This window comes from Capsicum annuum, chromosome 1, assembly GCF_002878395.1.
Source record: "Capsicum annuum cultivar UCD-10X-F1 chromosome 1, UCD10Xv1.1, whole genome shotgun sequence".
Lineage (NCBI taxonomy): Eukaryota > Viridiplantae > Streptophyta > Magnoliopsida > Solanales > Solanaceae > Capsicum > Capsicum annuum.
Genome location: NC_061111.1, coordinates 24,102,292 through 24,117,412, shown reverse-complemented (window position 1 = coordinate 24,117,412; position 15,121 = coordinate 24,102,292). Strand labels below are relative to the sequence as shown.

The 15,121-nt window shown below is 29.9% G+C and overlaps 1 protein-coding gene across 1 annotated transcript; it reads left to right on the top strand.

Annotated features, from left to right (window-relative positions):
- The first annotated feature begins 9,669 nt into the window (after positions 1-9,669).
- LOC107870432 (urea-proton symporter DUR3) lies at positions 9,670-13,787 on the top strand. Its single transcript, XM_016716966.2, has 9 exons — positions 9,670-10,059; positions 10,802-10,909; positions 11,010-11,105; positions 11,189-11,271; positions 11,355-11,575; positions 11,657-11,919; positions 12,008-12,246; positions 12,325-12,974; positions 13,068-13,787. The coding sequence occupies exons 1-9, from the start codon at positions 9,871-9,873 to the stop codon at positions 13,367-13,369; spliced, it is 2,151 nt and encodes a 716-aa protein (XP_016572452.2). The 5' UTR covers positions 9,670-9,870; the 3' UTR covers positions 13,370-13,787.
- The last annotated feature ends 1,334 nt before the right edge of the window (positions 13,788-15,121 follow it).

The window sequence follows — 15,121 nt, the reverse complement described above, 5'->3', positions numbered from 1 at the left end:
AGGAAGTCCAGTAGAAAGAAAAATATTAATTAATTCTTCTACCATATATTTTAGGAGTCCCATATATTTTAGAAAGTCCCATTAATAGAAGAAAAATAATTAAATAATAGATTAAAAAATAGTGAAAAACAGTTTTGTCAAAAGAAGAGTCTTTTAATGAAGGGCCAAAAGTTCAAATAACTTTTCTAAGAGTTTTTACACTTTTAATATATTATAGATTATAGATTAAATCTTACTCATTCAATTTGAAATATGTCATATGTCACCAATCAAGATAACAGCTTTGGGGAAATGGAGAGAGGGAAAATAGAGAGGAGCCCAATCCACCAATGTGATTGAGCCGCCCCTACATTTTTTTAATTGAAAAAATGTGTATTTTATTCCCTTAGAACTACACCATGATCAATGCATAAACATAAATACTTTTAAAATTTATGATTATTGTAATATTAAAGTAAAAGATTTAGAATATAAAAATTATAAAATTACCTATTTTTTGATCAAAAAGAACTTAGAACCTACATGCATTTCTTCTTCAAGTGCATATTTAATAAAACATGCATTGTCATCTACTCCCGCCGTCCCAAATTACCCTGGAAAAAAATTATCTCTTCTTAATTAATGAAAAAAAAAAAGTAAAATGAGAAATCAAATTAGAAAATTTGGGATGGATGATTTGGGATGGAGGAAGTACTAAAGATGAAAACTGATTTTGTTGTATGAATTGTATAGCATTGATAATTAGGTTTGAACTTTTAAAGTTCTGTATTAATTGTTTTTTGTCGTACCAAGTTTTACATGTTTGATAAAATGATAATTTTGTATTCAATGTTTCATGCGTCGGATTCATATTCAATGTTTCATGCATCTATTCATGGAACTTTTAAATTTAATACATCAGTTGAGATATAATTAGAAAAATAAATAATACACCAAGTAAAATGAGCATCTAGTCTTTCGTAGCAAAAAAATCTTGATCAATAATATGATCTAACCTTTGCAACATGACAGAAGAAGCTTCTAACATTCATAAGCATAGAAGATTTACTCATGCATATGGTGTTTCTTGGTCTTTAGTGATAGTGAATGAATGCATCATCTTTTTGAAAATGTTTATCCAAAAAATGATTGAATTACTTGTTAAAAACGTGGGGAGAAAATGGGAGAACGGAGTTGGTTTTAGTTAGTTTTCAAATGGATAAATAAAATAATTTTAACCACTTTCAATTCAAAATTCAAAATATTTAAAAATCACTTTTGAATTTGATAAATCCTATAAATACGATAATGTTACGGATAAAAAGTTGTAACCACTTAATTTCATAACTGTAGGTATTAGATTAAAAATTTTAAATTTTATCTTAAATTTTTAAAAATCAAAAGTCGATTAAATATTTTTTAACAAATTAGCTTTTACTGATATAGAGAACGTACTTGTTTGATAATACTATTCCAGTGCTCCCTTTAAATCTTTTACCTTTTACTAAATGACTGCTCCTTTAGATAAGATAGCAGTAATAATTGGATAGATCTTTTTATCCCATTTAGTATGAACATAAAATTTATTTTATCAATCTATCCAAAAAAAAGTACCAAATTTAAAAAATAAGAGCCCAGAAAAACGCAAACATTAGCTACATGTAAAATTCATTATTTGATAAATAAAAATAAAAATATGTAATCTATAAACTTTGTAACTATCAAACATCATTTTTATATTTTTAAATAATTCCGATTATATATTATTTTGACAATTGAAAAATATTTAATTTATATTATTTTAAAAAAATTCAATTTTGGAAATTAGAAATATTTCATTATTTTATTTTAACTGGAAATTAAATTCCTAAGTGTGCTTTGCAACTAAATGTGCTTATTAAATTTATTTTTAAGTTAAAAAAGTTAAATACTTTTTTTAAAAAAAAAATTGATAACTTCCCATGGGAAAAAAAATCCAAATGTGCTTATTAAAATTTGTTTCTTAAATATTTTTAATTTAAACAAAATGTACTTTTTTGCTGTAAAGAAGGAAAAGTTGTAGGAAGATAGCTAGTTAAATATTTAGTATAAATATAAAAGATCTGATAACTTTCCACAAAAAAAGAGTCCTACACGTGTTTAGAAATTTATTTTTAAGTTTAAAAATTAATATAAACAATCTGAATTTTTTTCTTTGCTGTAAAGAAGCAGTTATAGAAATTTAGCTTAAAAGTTATTTTAATCTGATTGGAGTTTTTAAGCGATAAGTTTATATACCTTTAAAACTTTGAAAGGGGTTGATATTTTTGATAAGAACCTTTACAACACAATATTTTAATTCGAGAGCGACACTTGGTGAAGTTGCCTTCCATGAGTAAGATCAATAATGTGAGAAGTAAGTGGTTTGAAATTAGGTTCATAACGTAATCGTCTTTTAAATCTTTCCAAATTTCACTATTTCTTGCTTCAAACTGTTCATATTTTTATTTATTACTTTCAATCTCCTAACTGTAATTCTTTTTGGATTCAAATTTTCTATCTTCAATTTTTACTGTCTATTCATCAATTATGCTTTTTGATTAATATTTTGGGTTGCAAGAAAAAGAAAAATTAATGCCAAAGAAATAGATAAACAAACAGGGTACAAGAGAAACCCCAATCATTTGTGGAGAAAAATATGAATAATGAATATTGCAGAATCTCAAGTCTTCAATGAATTTTGATACGATTTCAAAAAAAATCTCAAAAAATACTATTGGTAAGATACACTTTAAATCATATTATCATACTATCTTATTATGAATTGCAACATGTTCTTGAAATTGAAAAAAACTATGAATAAGGGTGGTGAAATTCGGTGCACTTTTTCTGCGAAAGAATTTTTCATAAATATTTTTCCTAAAATATGAATTAAGTTTTAAATTTGTGTGTGTTAAATATTGAATTATTTAGAGATGTTATTTTTATCTTAATTAATTGAAATCATTTCATATAATATAAAAAATAATATAGATCTACAAATATGAGATATTAATAAATTGAAATGATAGGATGATGATGTTGCTTGCCGGGCTTTTAGATATATTTATTTATTTAGGATCCTTTTACATTATTTGTTGGGGAGGATTTTATTTTGATTCCCTTATGTTGAGAAATAGATACATTGAGTAGGAAACAAATAGGTAGAAAATGATATTGAGTGGTTATAGTGCGAATAAGATGCAATAAAACATAATCTTTCATAGCACATTGAAGATCAGCAAATAATTAACTAAGAAATTAAAGTATTAAATATTACATTTTATAATAAAATACGTCACTATTGGACGTAATAGGCATAATAATGTTTAAAGATTGGAGAATAGAGAATGCCTTAGCCTTGAGGCTAATTATTCTTTCCAGTAATAAAATAAAATAAAGTAAATACTACTCAAATATTTATAACTTCAAATAATGAATTAATTATGAGCTTTATAAAAAAAATTAAAAAAAATACATTTCATGAGTGTATTTAAAGGTGTCCAGTAGAAAAAATATAAAAATATATCAAGTTTACAAGATAATGGTAAAATTGCATGACAATGTAATAATATTATGTAAAGAATAATGCAAACGGAAAACAAGAAACGAGTAATAAATAAAAATTAAGAAAATCAGCCTAGAATAAATTAAAAGGCTTATTCGAATTTAAGTTTATAAGGTTATTTGAATTATGATATGAAAATTTAAATTAAGAAATTCTAAGCAACTCATTAAAATTTAGATATATAATATTTTTTTATATATGTCATTTAAATAATAATTGAGATTAAAATACAAAATATTATATTGAAAATAGTATGAAAAAAATGTAATTGCTAATAATATATACTACTAAAATATTAATATTAATTAAAAATACTATCATTACTCAAATTTTGAGTCTGGCTAAAACAAACTTATGAAACACTTGATCTTATCATTACATAAACTTTAGTTTGGCTAATACAACAACAACAAACCCAGTAAATTTCCACATCGTGGGGTCCGGGGAGGGTAGAGCGTACGCAGTCCATACCACTACCTCTACAGAGGTAGAGAGGCTGTTTTCGATAGACCCCTGTCTCAAGACAAAGGACAGTATATAAAACATTAAAAGCATGGAACACGATAAAAATAACATAGGTACGACATCCACATTAAATTGTACATTGCCAAATAAAGGACACCGAAGCCCTCCTACCTACTGAATACGACTCATCCACCCACCTTATCCCTCTACCCTAATGCTTTTCCTCCATACCTTCCCATCCAGGGTTATGTCCTCAATCAGTTGTAATCGCTCCAAGTCACGTTTAGTCACTTCCCTCCAGTATCTCTTCGGTCTACCCCTACCCCATTTGAAACCATCCAAGGCCAACCTCTCACACCCACGAACCAGGGCATCTGTGCCCCTCCTCATCACATGATCAAACCATCTTAATCTCACTTTCCGCATTTTATCCTCCATCAACACCACTCCCACCTTCTCTCGAATAATCTCATTCCTAACCCTGTCAACCCTAGTAAATCTGCACATCCAACGTAACATCCGCATTTCTGTCAGCATCAATTTTTGGATATGAGAATTCTTAACCGGCCAACACTCCGCTCCATAAAGCATAGCCGGTCAGACTGCAGCTCTATAGAATTTGCCTTTCAGCTTATGGGGCACCTTCTTATGGCATAAGATTCTCGAAGCGAGCCTCCAAAAGTAAGTGAAGTCTGAAGGCTAATTATAATGAGATTATCAAAATAAAATATGTCTATTTTGAGTTTTAATGCTTATATAAATTGATATTAAAGTTAATTTTTTTATAAAGTCAAACTTTTTAAGTTCTAAATCTATGCATTTATAAAGGAACTATTAGTTTAATTTCTAGAAAAAAAATACTAAAGGGAGTAGAAGGATAAACTAAGGTTTAAAAGAATTTAAGTCATGTACAATTAATAAAATGAATATATGATGTAATAATTTACTGAAATATATGCGTAAAAGATAGTATGGGTAATGGACAATACTGATTATTATAGAACTTATCAAAGCTAAGATTTCATCTAAAAATATGTTGAACAAATATTATCATCTCAATATTATGGTGAATTTCGTTTAAGTATATTTTAAATCCAAATGAAAATAATTTAATATCTGATTATTCTTCTGTCATTATCAAAAGTCATAACAAAAATTAGGGGTGTACATAGGTCGGGTTGGTTTGTTTTTTATTAAAAAAATAAACCAATCATGTCAGTTTATTAAAGTTATAAACCAAATCAAACCAATATAAAATTAATTTTTTCGATTTAGGTTTTAGTCGATTCTTTCAATTTTTTTATTTTTTGGGGTTTTCCCAATTTTTTATAATCTTTAGTTTTTACAATTATATTTTGATTGAAAACTAGATCAAATATGTTTTCACTCATGTTCTAATGAAAAATCACAATTATGAAAAAATGAGGAGCAGAAAACTCTCTTAAAACTAAAAAGTAAGATGAAGAGTGAAAAGTTTAGGTTTTAAGTTTATCTTGAATTTTGGATAATTTAATTAGCAATTAATGAACAAATATTACAACTTAAAGATTAAAATATGAATATATATCTACATCTACTTTCAAAATACTGAAAATTAATAAAATTAGTTGAAAAAAAGTAGATTATAACTATTATTTTCTGTATAAAAAGTTAATTATATATATATATATATATATATATATATTATGTCGGTCTGATTCAGGTTCGGTTTAACTTTTTTTTTTGTTAACACCAAACCAAACAATGAATGATCGTTTTTTTTTTCTAACGCCAAACCAAACCATAAGTCGATTTTTTTCTCGATTTGATTTGGTTCGTCAATTCGGTTTGACTTGATTGTTTGGTCTGTACATCCAGAACAAAAATTATCTCATATGATGGGACTATTTTTAAATAAATATCAGTTTACAAAAGAACCACCTTATGATTTTTACTACGATTTCTCATTAAATTAAAGTTATTAATGATGATTGTGAACAACTACCAAATAAGTAAAAAAAAAATAGAAATAAAGAAGTTTTAAGAAATATTTAATTATAATATTTTTTTGTTAAGTAATTATAGCGTATTATTAAACTATATTTAAATTCAATTTAAATTATTTATAGCGCAAACTATATAAAAATTGAGCCGGGGGTCTATCGGAAACAACCTCTCTACTTCTTCGGAGGTAGCAGTATGGACTGCGTACATCTTACCCTCCAGACCCTACTTGGTGGGAATACACTGAATTTATTGTTGTTGTTGTTGTTGCAAATTATATAATTATGACATTTGAGTTTCATCAAAAAGATATACAAGAATTATTGTATATAACATTACGGGTGTATTCTGTATGAACGAAAATATTTTTCATGAAAAGTGTTTTATTAAAAAATATGTTCAAGGAAATTAAATAAATGAGTTTCTTATTTATTTTCTTGTATTTGATATGTAAACAAAAAACAATTATTCTAAAAATATTTATATAAAATTTAGACAATTAATACTTGGGAGATAGGGGTAGTGGGCAGAGGCAAAGCTACCCTTAGGGTAATGTGGTCATGAGCACCCGTAACATCAGAAAAATTGTATGTATATATCTCAACTAGTGTATATATTTTTGTAGTGGCACCTAGCAACAAAGGTACAATGGTTCCACTAGTTACAACCCAATTTTTTGTTGTTTTTTTCTTTAGTTTTCAGAGAGTTCCATCCAAAACTTTGTAGTTAGTAGTTGATAGGTAAAAAGTTATATGCATCCGGTGTATATATCAAATTAATATTTTTTATCATGATTAAGTGATTAAATTAAGTAAAATACTTGTTAATTAATCATGATTAAATAACATGAACTCAGGAGTCGTTTGGTTTGGAAATTGTTATCCCGGGATAACTAATTATCTCGGGATAAAATAAAAGAACATATTTTCCTTTGTTTGGTTGGAGGGATTAATCTAACTCGGGATAACTTATCCCATCATTTTCCTCTTAGTGATGGGATAACTTATCCCATATACATGGTGGGATAAGTTATCCCGAGTAATTCCGGGATAACTAATCCCGGTATTAGTTATCCCGGGATAACAATTTTCAAACCAAACGATCCCTAAATTCAAACAACTGTCATGCATGTATTAATTTGGTGTATACACTGAGTGCGTGTAAGTTTTAACCGTAGTTAATATGTCTACGTTATTTAAAGAAAGAAATTGTATGTATTAAAGGCGGCGCCTTTGCTTTCTATTTCTGAGTTCGTCTCCGGTGGTGGCCGCGGATGGTACTAACAGGAGTGAATGTGAAATGAGGTATGTTGGATGGTGTGGAGTGTAATTAATACAACCAATGTGAAATGTCATGTGCAGAACTTGTTTTCCTACTTTCACTAGGAAGATCATTTTTAAGGAATTTATTTTTTCGTGAGAAAATGCTCCCAAGAAATGGTGATCAATAGAAACTTAGAAAAGTGAAAACTCCATGTCGGACACATCCTAAGTTGTATTAGTCTATCATGACTTGCATGCCACAATTCTGCAACATGTTTTTTCTTCTTATTGCTTGTAACTTTGAGATAATGAGGATCTAATATAACACGTCAGGCTGATTTACAGTAGAGAATGGGGGTTTTCAGGAACCCCTTATTCGCTATCGTAAATTTTATAATTATATAAAAAATATATTAAGATAACATGTATACGCAATGAAAATTCATAACCAAATAGGTAGTCTTGTTCAGTGACGAGTATATATATGCATATATATCTGTATATGTATTTATAGGAATACATATTTAACTCGTATATATATATGAGTTAGATATGTATTTTTGTAAATACATATGCAGATATATATGTATGTTTTGTACTTTAAATAAATATGATTACCTATATGTATATGTATATAGTTGGCTTTTTTGTTATAAAGATTTTGTATCCTATATGTTTATATATACATATGAAATATGTATTTGTATAAATACATATACAAATATATATGTATGTTTTGTACTGTAAATACATATGCAGATTTGTATGTCTATTTATTTTTATATATTTTTTTGAATATGTATATGTATATAGATATTTGTCTTTTAAAAATAAAAGATAGAGATAGAAAAAAATAGAAAAAGACAAAAAACGGAAAAGAAAAATCCCAAAAAATAAAAGAGAAAAAAAGAAGAAGAAAGAGAAAAAGAAGTTAAAAAAAAAAGAAAAAAAATAAAAGAAAAAAAAAGAAAAAAAAAAAAAAAAAAAGAAGAGAAAAAAATATGAGAAAAGAAAAAATAAGAAAACGAAAAAGAAAAAAAACGAAAAAGGAAAAAAAAGAGAAATAGAAGAGACAAAATAAAGTGTAAAGAAAAAGTGGAAAAGAAAAAAGAAATCAAAATTAAAAAAATAAAACTATAAAAAAAGAAGATGAAGAAAAATTTACAAGAAAAAAGAGTTAAGATTTAAGAAAGTGAAAGAGAGAAAAAAAATAGTAATGATTATTTTTTTTTTTTGAATTTTTGAAGTTGAGTTTGGTTTGAAAAATGAATCTAATAATTTAAATAAAAGTAATTTATGAAAAAGAATTGCTTTAAAAGATATTTAATATTTTAAATACATGAGATAATTATTCCTTATTTAACTCAACTGATTTGAGTAAAAGTAAGACAGTAAATCTTTACTGTATATGTATTTTAGTAGCAATATTTTTATAAAATATAAATATAAGTTGCTATTTCAGGTAATTATGAAATAATTGATATGAAACTCCTAATTATGAGGTTAAATTTGCTACTTATGGAATTTTTCCTAATTAATATGCTATAAAATCGGAAAAGTTGCTAAGAAGTTGGAAGAAAATCAATGCAAGTTTTTTTAGCCTAAGGAAAGAAAAAAGTGAGGTTTTGTGTTTTAGAACTATAAAAATAAAAATAAAAAAGATTTTTACTAGAAATAAAAAAAAGGTGTATTTTTAGAATCTAAAACCGAAAAGGGATTTTAATTTTTTTTTTTTTCAGAAAAAGGGTATGTTTTAGAGCTAAAACTGAAAAAGAATTTTACTTTAAAAGAAAGGTAAATATCAATTGACAAGGCACACATTTACAGGGGTTCACAAGCTGCTTATGAATTTCAAAGGCTCCTTAAATTGGAGAGAGGTAAAATAATAGAGTGAAAAATAGGAAAAAAGAGTGAAACACCCGTGTATAGAGTTAATGGGTAAAAAAATACTATTTTTACTATAAAATATAATTTTGAGAAAGTGTTGCTATTTATTATAATTATGATCTTAAGTTTGTCACTTCCTGTAATTTTTCATATTAATTTGCTCTCTCCATTTGATTTTACTTGTACTTGTCATATTCACTAAGAAAAATAATTAATAATATAGTTATTTTATCATAGCATATAATATGATGTTTATATTGTATACTAAAATTAATTTGAAGAAAAAGATAATTAATATTTAGAATAAAATAAAAAAAATAAGAAAAAAGAAGTTATAGAAATAAAATTAAAAAATTTGTGCGAAGTAAAAATGAATGAGTAGCAGTTTATTGAATATTCCCCAAGACAAAAGATTCTCAAAGCCCATGAGAGTGAGAGTGACAGTGACCCTTTGAATCTATGACTGCCAACTTGGAGATTCATCTAATACTTCCAATGAACTGAAAGCTTCATCTTATCTTTGACTTAAAAAATTTCCATAGACTTTTGTTACTTCATAACATCACTAGAAAATGACTTACTTTGTTGGCATCAACTTATTATTTGTTGACATATCATGATTTTATTTTTAGTACTAGAAAGATTCTAAGTTTGTTGCTTATAAATGGTTTGTTTTGTTCAGATGTACTATAATTAGGAGATCCTTAAATGGCTTCCTTCCTTACAAGGTGTCCACCTTTCCAATTTTCATCAAAATATTATACTGCAAGTGTTTCTGGAGATAGTTGTGTGAGGCAAAGCAGCTTTTTTGGAGGAAAGCCTGTTCTTAATCAGCAAATTGGCTACTCTGTCATTCTTGGTTTTGGAGCTTTTTTAGCTGTCTTCACTTCCTTCCTGGTAATTCTTGTTTAACCTTTCTTTTGAATCGAAAAAAGTCTTTCTAACCCGGACTACATTAGTTATGCTGTTGCTGATGTTATTGTTGACTCACTCTGTTTCATGTTTTAGTCAGTCCCAAGAGGAGCTTGTATATTTACTGGCAATTTAACAATAAATTTTTCATTTTACGATTAATGAGATGCTTTATAGTTTTTAGCCACATAAACTCTATTGCTTGTTTTAGACTACAAGTTTCAAAAATCTTTTTTTACATTCTTGAACTCTGAATTAGTCAAACACTGTTACATAAATGGGAACTGAGGGAGTACTAATTATATATAGAAATCTTCAAATTTAACTTTTCATTTTACTCTTTATAACATGTTCTTATAGACATCAAATTGTTATACCATGTTTAGAGCATAAAGATACTTTTGATATATTCCAAAAATATGCCTTCTTTCTTAAACTTAATGTTTACTCAAATACATAAAATGAAACAGAGGGAGTATCTCTTTTACCGGAAATCTTTGGTGGGGGGGGGCAGTTATTTTGGTCTTAGGAGCAACCTTTTCCACTTTTCCTTCTTTTATAAGTTTTCAGAAGAACTGGCTTTATAAATTTAGTAGCTAGTCTTTCTTGATTCTGTAGAATGCACATGTACAAGAATTACTTGGCCTATTTGATTCTCTTTGACAATATGGAATTTATGTATATTTCTTCTTTTGTTTGTGTACTTATTTTGTTGTGATGTTATAAGGTTTGGCTGGAAAAAGGATATGTTGGTTCACGTCATACTTCGGAATGGTTCAACACAGCTGGTAGAAATGTCAAAACAGGACTTATTGCAAGTGTGATTGTGTCGCAGGTACCATGTTTTGTTGCTGCCTAATGCCAATCCAGCCAAGAATTTGAAACTTTTGTGTTTCTCTAAGTTATAATCAACTTAATATTAACCGCTTTTGCAGTGGACTTGGGCAGCTACAATCTTGCAAAGTTCTAATGTAGCTTGGGAGTATGGAATTAGTGGACCCTTTTGGTATGCAAGTGGAGCTACTATTCAGGCACGTTGACAATCATCCTTTGATATTTTGACCTCAGAAAGATAAATTCTTTTGGTTGTTTCTAAAAAAATTTGTTACAACAGGTCCTCCTTTTTGGCGTGATAGCAATAGAGATCAAACGGAAAGCCCCTTATGCTCATACAGTGTGTGAAATCGTAAAAGCAAGGTTTGTGGTGAACTATACTAAAGATGAACATGACTCTGCTGTATATGTATAGTCTGTTGACTAGTATTTACTCATCTTTTCAGGTGGGGAACTGCTGCTCATCTGGTTTTTCTGGGGTTTTGCTTCCTGACAAACATTATAGTAACAGCCATGTTGCTTCTCGGTGGCTCTTCTGTTGTCAATGCACTCACTGGTGTTAACATTTATGCTGCTAGTTTTCTTATCCCTCTTGGTGTTATAGTTTACACCTTAGCAGGAGGGCTAAAAGCCACTTTCTTGGCTAGCTATATACATTCCGTCATAGGTATCTACTTTTTACTCTTTATATCGGCTTTACTCTTTTTCACGCGCTCATCTAAAACCAATCTGCGGCTGTTGATTTCAGTACACGTGGTCTTAGTCATCTTTGTGTTCCTAGTATACGTTGCAAGCGGTGAACTTGGCAGCCCAAGCATCGTTTACAGACGTTTATTAGAAGTAGCAAGCAAATCAAGAAGTTGTCTAGAGCCAATCTCCCATGTTAGACAATCTTGTGGTCCTGTTACTGGGAATTTCAAGGGGTCTTATGTTACTATGTTGAGTTCAGGTGGTCTCGTCTTTGGTATCATCAACATTGTTGGCAATTTTGGTACAGTCTTCGTTGACAATGTAAGTTTTTCATAGAATATATACAAGAACTAGCTTATATAAGTTTCTGCAACAATCCTTTCCTGATAAAAAAAGTATGACATTGCAGGGATATTGGGTAAGTGCAATTGCTGCAAGACCATCATCAACACATAAGGGCTATTTGTTGGGTGGTCTTGTTTGGTTTGCTGTGCCATTCTCCTTGGCGACATCGTTAGGTCTTGGAGCACTAGCTCTTGATCTACCAATAACAGCAAGTGAGGCTAGCCACGGACTTGTTCCTCCGGCTACAGCTATTGCTTTGATGGGAAAAGGGGGATCAATTCTTCTCCTCACGATGCTCTTTATGTAAGTGCCTAATCAAGAATTACTCATGGAAAATGTTCTGTTAACTGTCAATTGCATGACTTCGTCTGTGTTGATTAGGGCTGTCACATCAGCTGGTTCGTCTGAGTTAATCGCAGTCTCTTCATTATGTACGTATGACATCTATCGTTCTTACATCAACCCGGATGCAAGTGGAAGACAAATCCTAAATGTCTCAAGAGGAGTTGTCTTAGGCTTTGGCTGTTTCATGGGCATTTTAGCAGTAATTTTGAACATGGCTGGGGTCTCTCTAGGTTGGATGTATTTAGCAATGGGAGTTTTCATAGGATCAGCTGTTCTCCCAATAGCTTTCATGCTTTTATGGAGAAAAGCAAATGGTTTTGGTGCAATCCTAGGGACAGTTAGTGGCTGTTTGTTAGGTATTATCACTTGGTTATCGGTCGCTAAGATCGAGTATGGAAGGATAAATCTTGATACAACTGGTAGAAATGCACCAATGCTTGCAGGAAACCTCGTTTCCATACTTACTGGTGGAGCTATTCATGCTGTTTGCAGCATTTTAAGACCTCAGAATTATGATTGGCAGACCACAAAACAGATCACTGTAGTTGAAAAAGAAAAGAGTGAGTTGCCACCAGAAGAGTTCAAAGAGGAAAAACTCAAGAGAGCCAAATCCTGGATAATCAAATGGGGCATCGGTTTCACAATCGTGATAGTAATTCTCTGGCCTATTCTTACACTTCCTGTGGGTAAGTCAAAAAGATTCAATCTTTCTTCAGCTTCAATGTATTTCACAATATGAGTGCTTGATGATTAACTAAGTTGCTAACTTGATAATGCAGGGCAATTTAGCAAGGGATACTTCACATTCTGGGCTGTAATATGTATTGCATGGGGTACAGTAGGATCGGCAGTGATTATTGCTTTGCCATTGATGGAAAGCTGGACAACAATCCAAAGTGTGCTTAATGGCATGTTTACAAATGACAGAGTGATGCAAAAATTAGAAGACTTAAACTCCAAAATGAATGCATTCGTTGTAGCAATGCCTGAAGTAGAGAGGGTGTATTTACTTGAGAAAGAAAGAAGCAAGAAAAAGGAAGCATCAGAATCTGATCAAATTGTTGCTTCACCAAGTCACTGAATTTCCAGATTAAAAATGGGGATCAGTGTGTATTTGAAGTCTTAAAAAATCACAGGGAGCTGCTTAGTTCACGTGCAAAATATAAAGGCCTATACATATAAGAGGCAAATCCAGAATCTTAGATCTGATAGATTTCAATCTTTTAGAGTTTTTAGCACTGAGCTCACTGTATATATTCCATGTAAAAATACCAAATTTGATTGAACCCATAGCACTAAGGCTACTATATCTGCCGCAGATACATACTATCTATCATTTTCTGTGAAGTAATGGGGAACTACATTGATTGAATAGTAGTATGCTTCATGCCCAGAACAAAGTGTGCTTTTGTTTTTTTAAAGTACAACCATGTCATGTTCGAATTTATTTTGGATCGATTGTTTTAAATGTTGTAAGTACTCAAGATTCCATGTTTCAATGCTTTGACTATCTCTGGGAGTAAAGCTTTTGGGGTCGTTTGATGGTGGAACAAGGATAATAATCCTTGGATATCCCATGAGATTATTTTATCTTGTATTTGATAATGGGTATCATTTAGTCTCAGGATTATTTTTTCCCACTATTTTAATATAAATGGTGGGATAAGTTATCACATATAGTAGAATAAAATAATTCCATGGATCTCGTCTATCCCATCCCACCAACCAAATGACCCCTCAGTCTCTACTGAAATAAATTGAGACAACAGAATGACTTGTTCATGTGACATTTAACTACCTGATAACAATATGATATATGTTAAAAGTCAAGAAAGTTTGTGAAAGTTGCCATCACACTTCAGATTTCAGAGAGGCTGCAATCTTCTTATGAGCACAAGGTTAGCATTATCAAAAAAAATATTCTGATCACCCTGTTCCTAACACAAAAACACGACAAGGTTCAACTTAATTCAAATATCATAAGAGAATCTTAAAAACTTCCCAAAGGGGTTTTTTCTGGATAAGGGTGATCAGGAAGTTGCTTTCATCAAAACTTCAAAAAGCAACATGCATGCGGCAGTATAGTGTACTTCGGATTTACTAATCAGAAGTCATCAAAATTCTACATTCAACCATTTAGTGTAGTAGACACAGAATTGTGGGGATATAATTCCATCTGGTGTACATAGACTAATCCTAGGGCAAGCACCACATGGAATTGCAGCCTTTGATCCTATTGTTTTCAGCCCTGAAGCATCTCTCCTGCTACAGTTCGATAACAAACCGATCCAACAGGAATATTATGATATTCTCCCAATCCAGTGCTCTTTACCTCTATAACAGCATCATCCAGAACCATAGCATTCAATATTACCCCGACTTGTTGACTCGTGCACTCAACAACTTTCCTTTTCTTCAAAAACTCATAAATACCTTCCACAGTAGCAACTTTATAATCAATTAATTTTTTATAAAGCTTTTTTATTATTTAAATTATTTTTTTGATGCGTGGTTAAACATAGCAATTTCATGTAAATTATGAATACAATTAGTCGAGCAGCAACTTAACAATTTCACTACTAAAAATACTGTAAAAAGAGACCTAAAAAAAGAGACCTTAAAAATACGTCGCACAAAAGAGACTTCATGAGGTCACTTTTCTTTTTATTTTTTTAAACTTTTTTTAAAAATCAAAAGCGACCTCATGAGGTCGGTTTAACAAAAAATAAATTTCACCAAATAATAATAGGAACCTCACGAAATCGGAATGAAATTCTGAAAAAAATAGCAACCTCATGAGGTTGCAAAATATTTTTTAATCAATTAAACATAT

Coding starts and splice junctions, on each gene's coding strand:
- LOC107870432 (XM_016716966.2), top strand. CDS start 9,871: ATGGCTTCCTTCCTTACAAGGTGTCCACCTTTCCAATTTTCATCAAAA. Junction 10,060..10,801: donor CTGTCTTCACTTCCTTCCTG/GTAATTCTTGTT, acceptor TGATGTTATAAG/GTTTGGCTGGAAAAAGGATA. Junction 12,975..13,067: donor TATTCTTACACTTCCTGTGG/GTAAGTCAAAAA, acceptor TTGATAATGCAG/GGCAATTTAGCAAGGGATAC.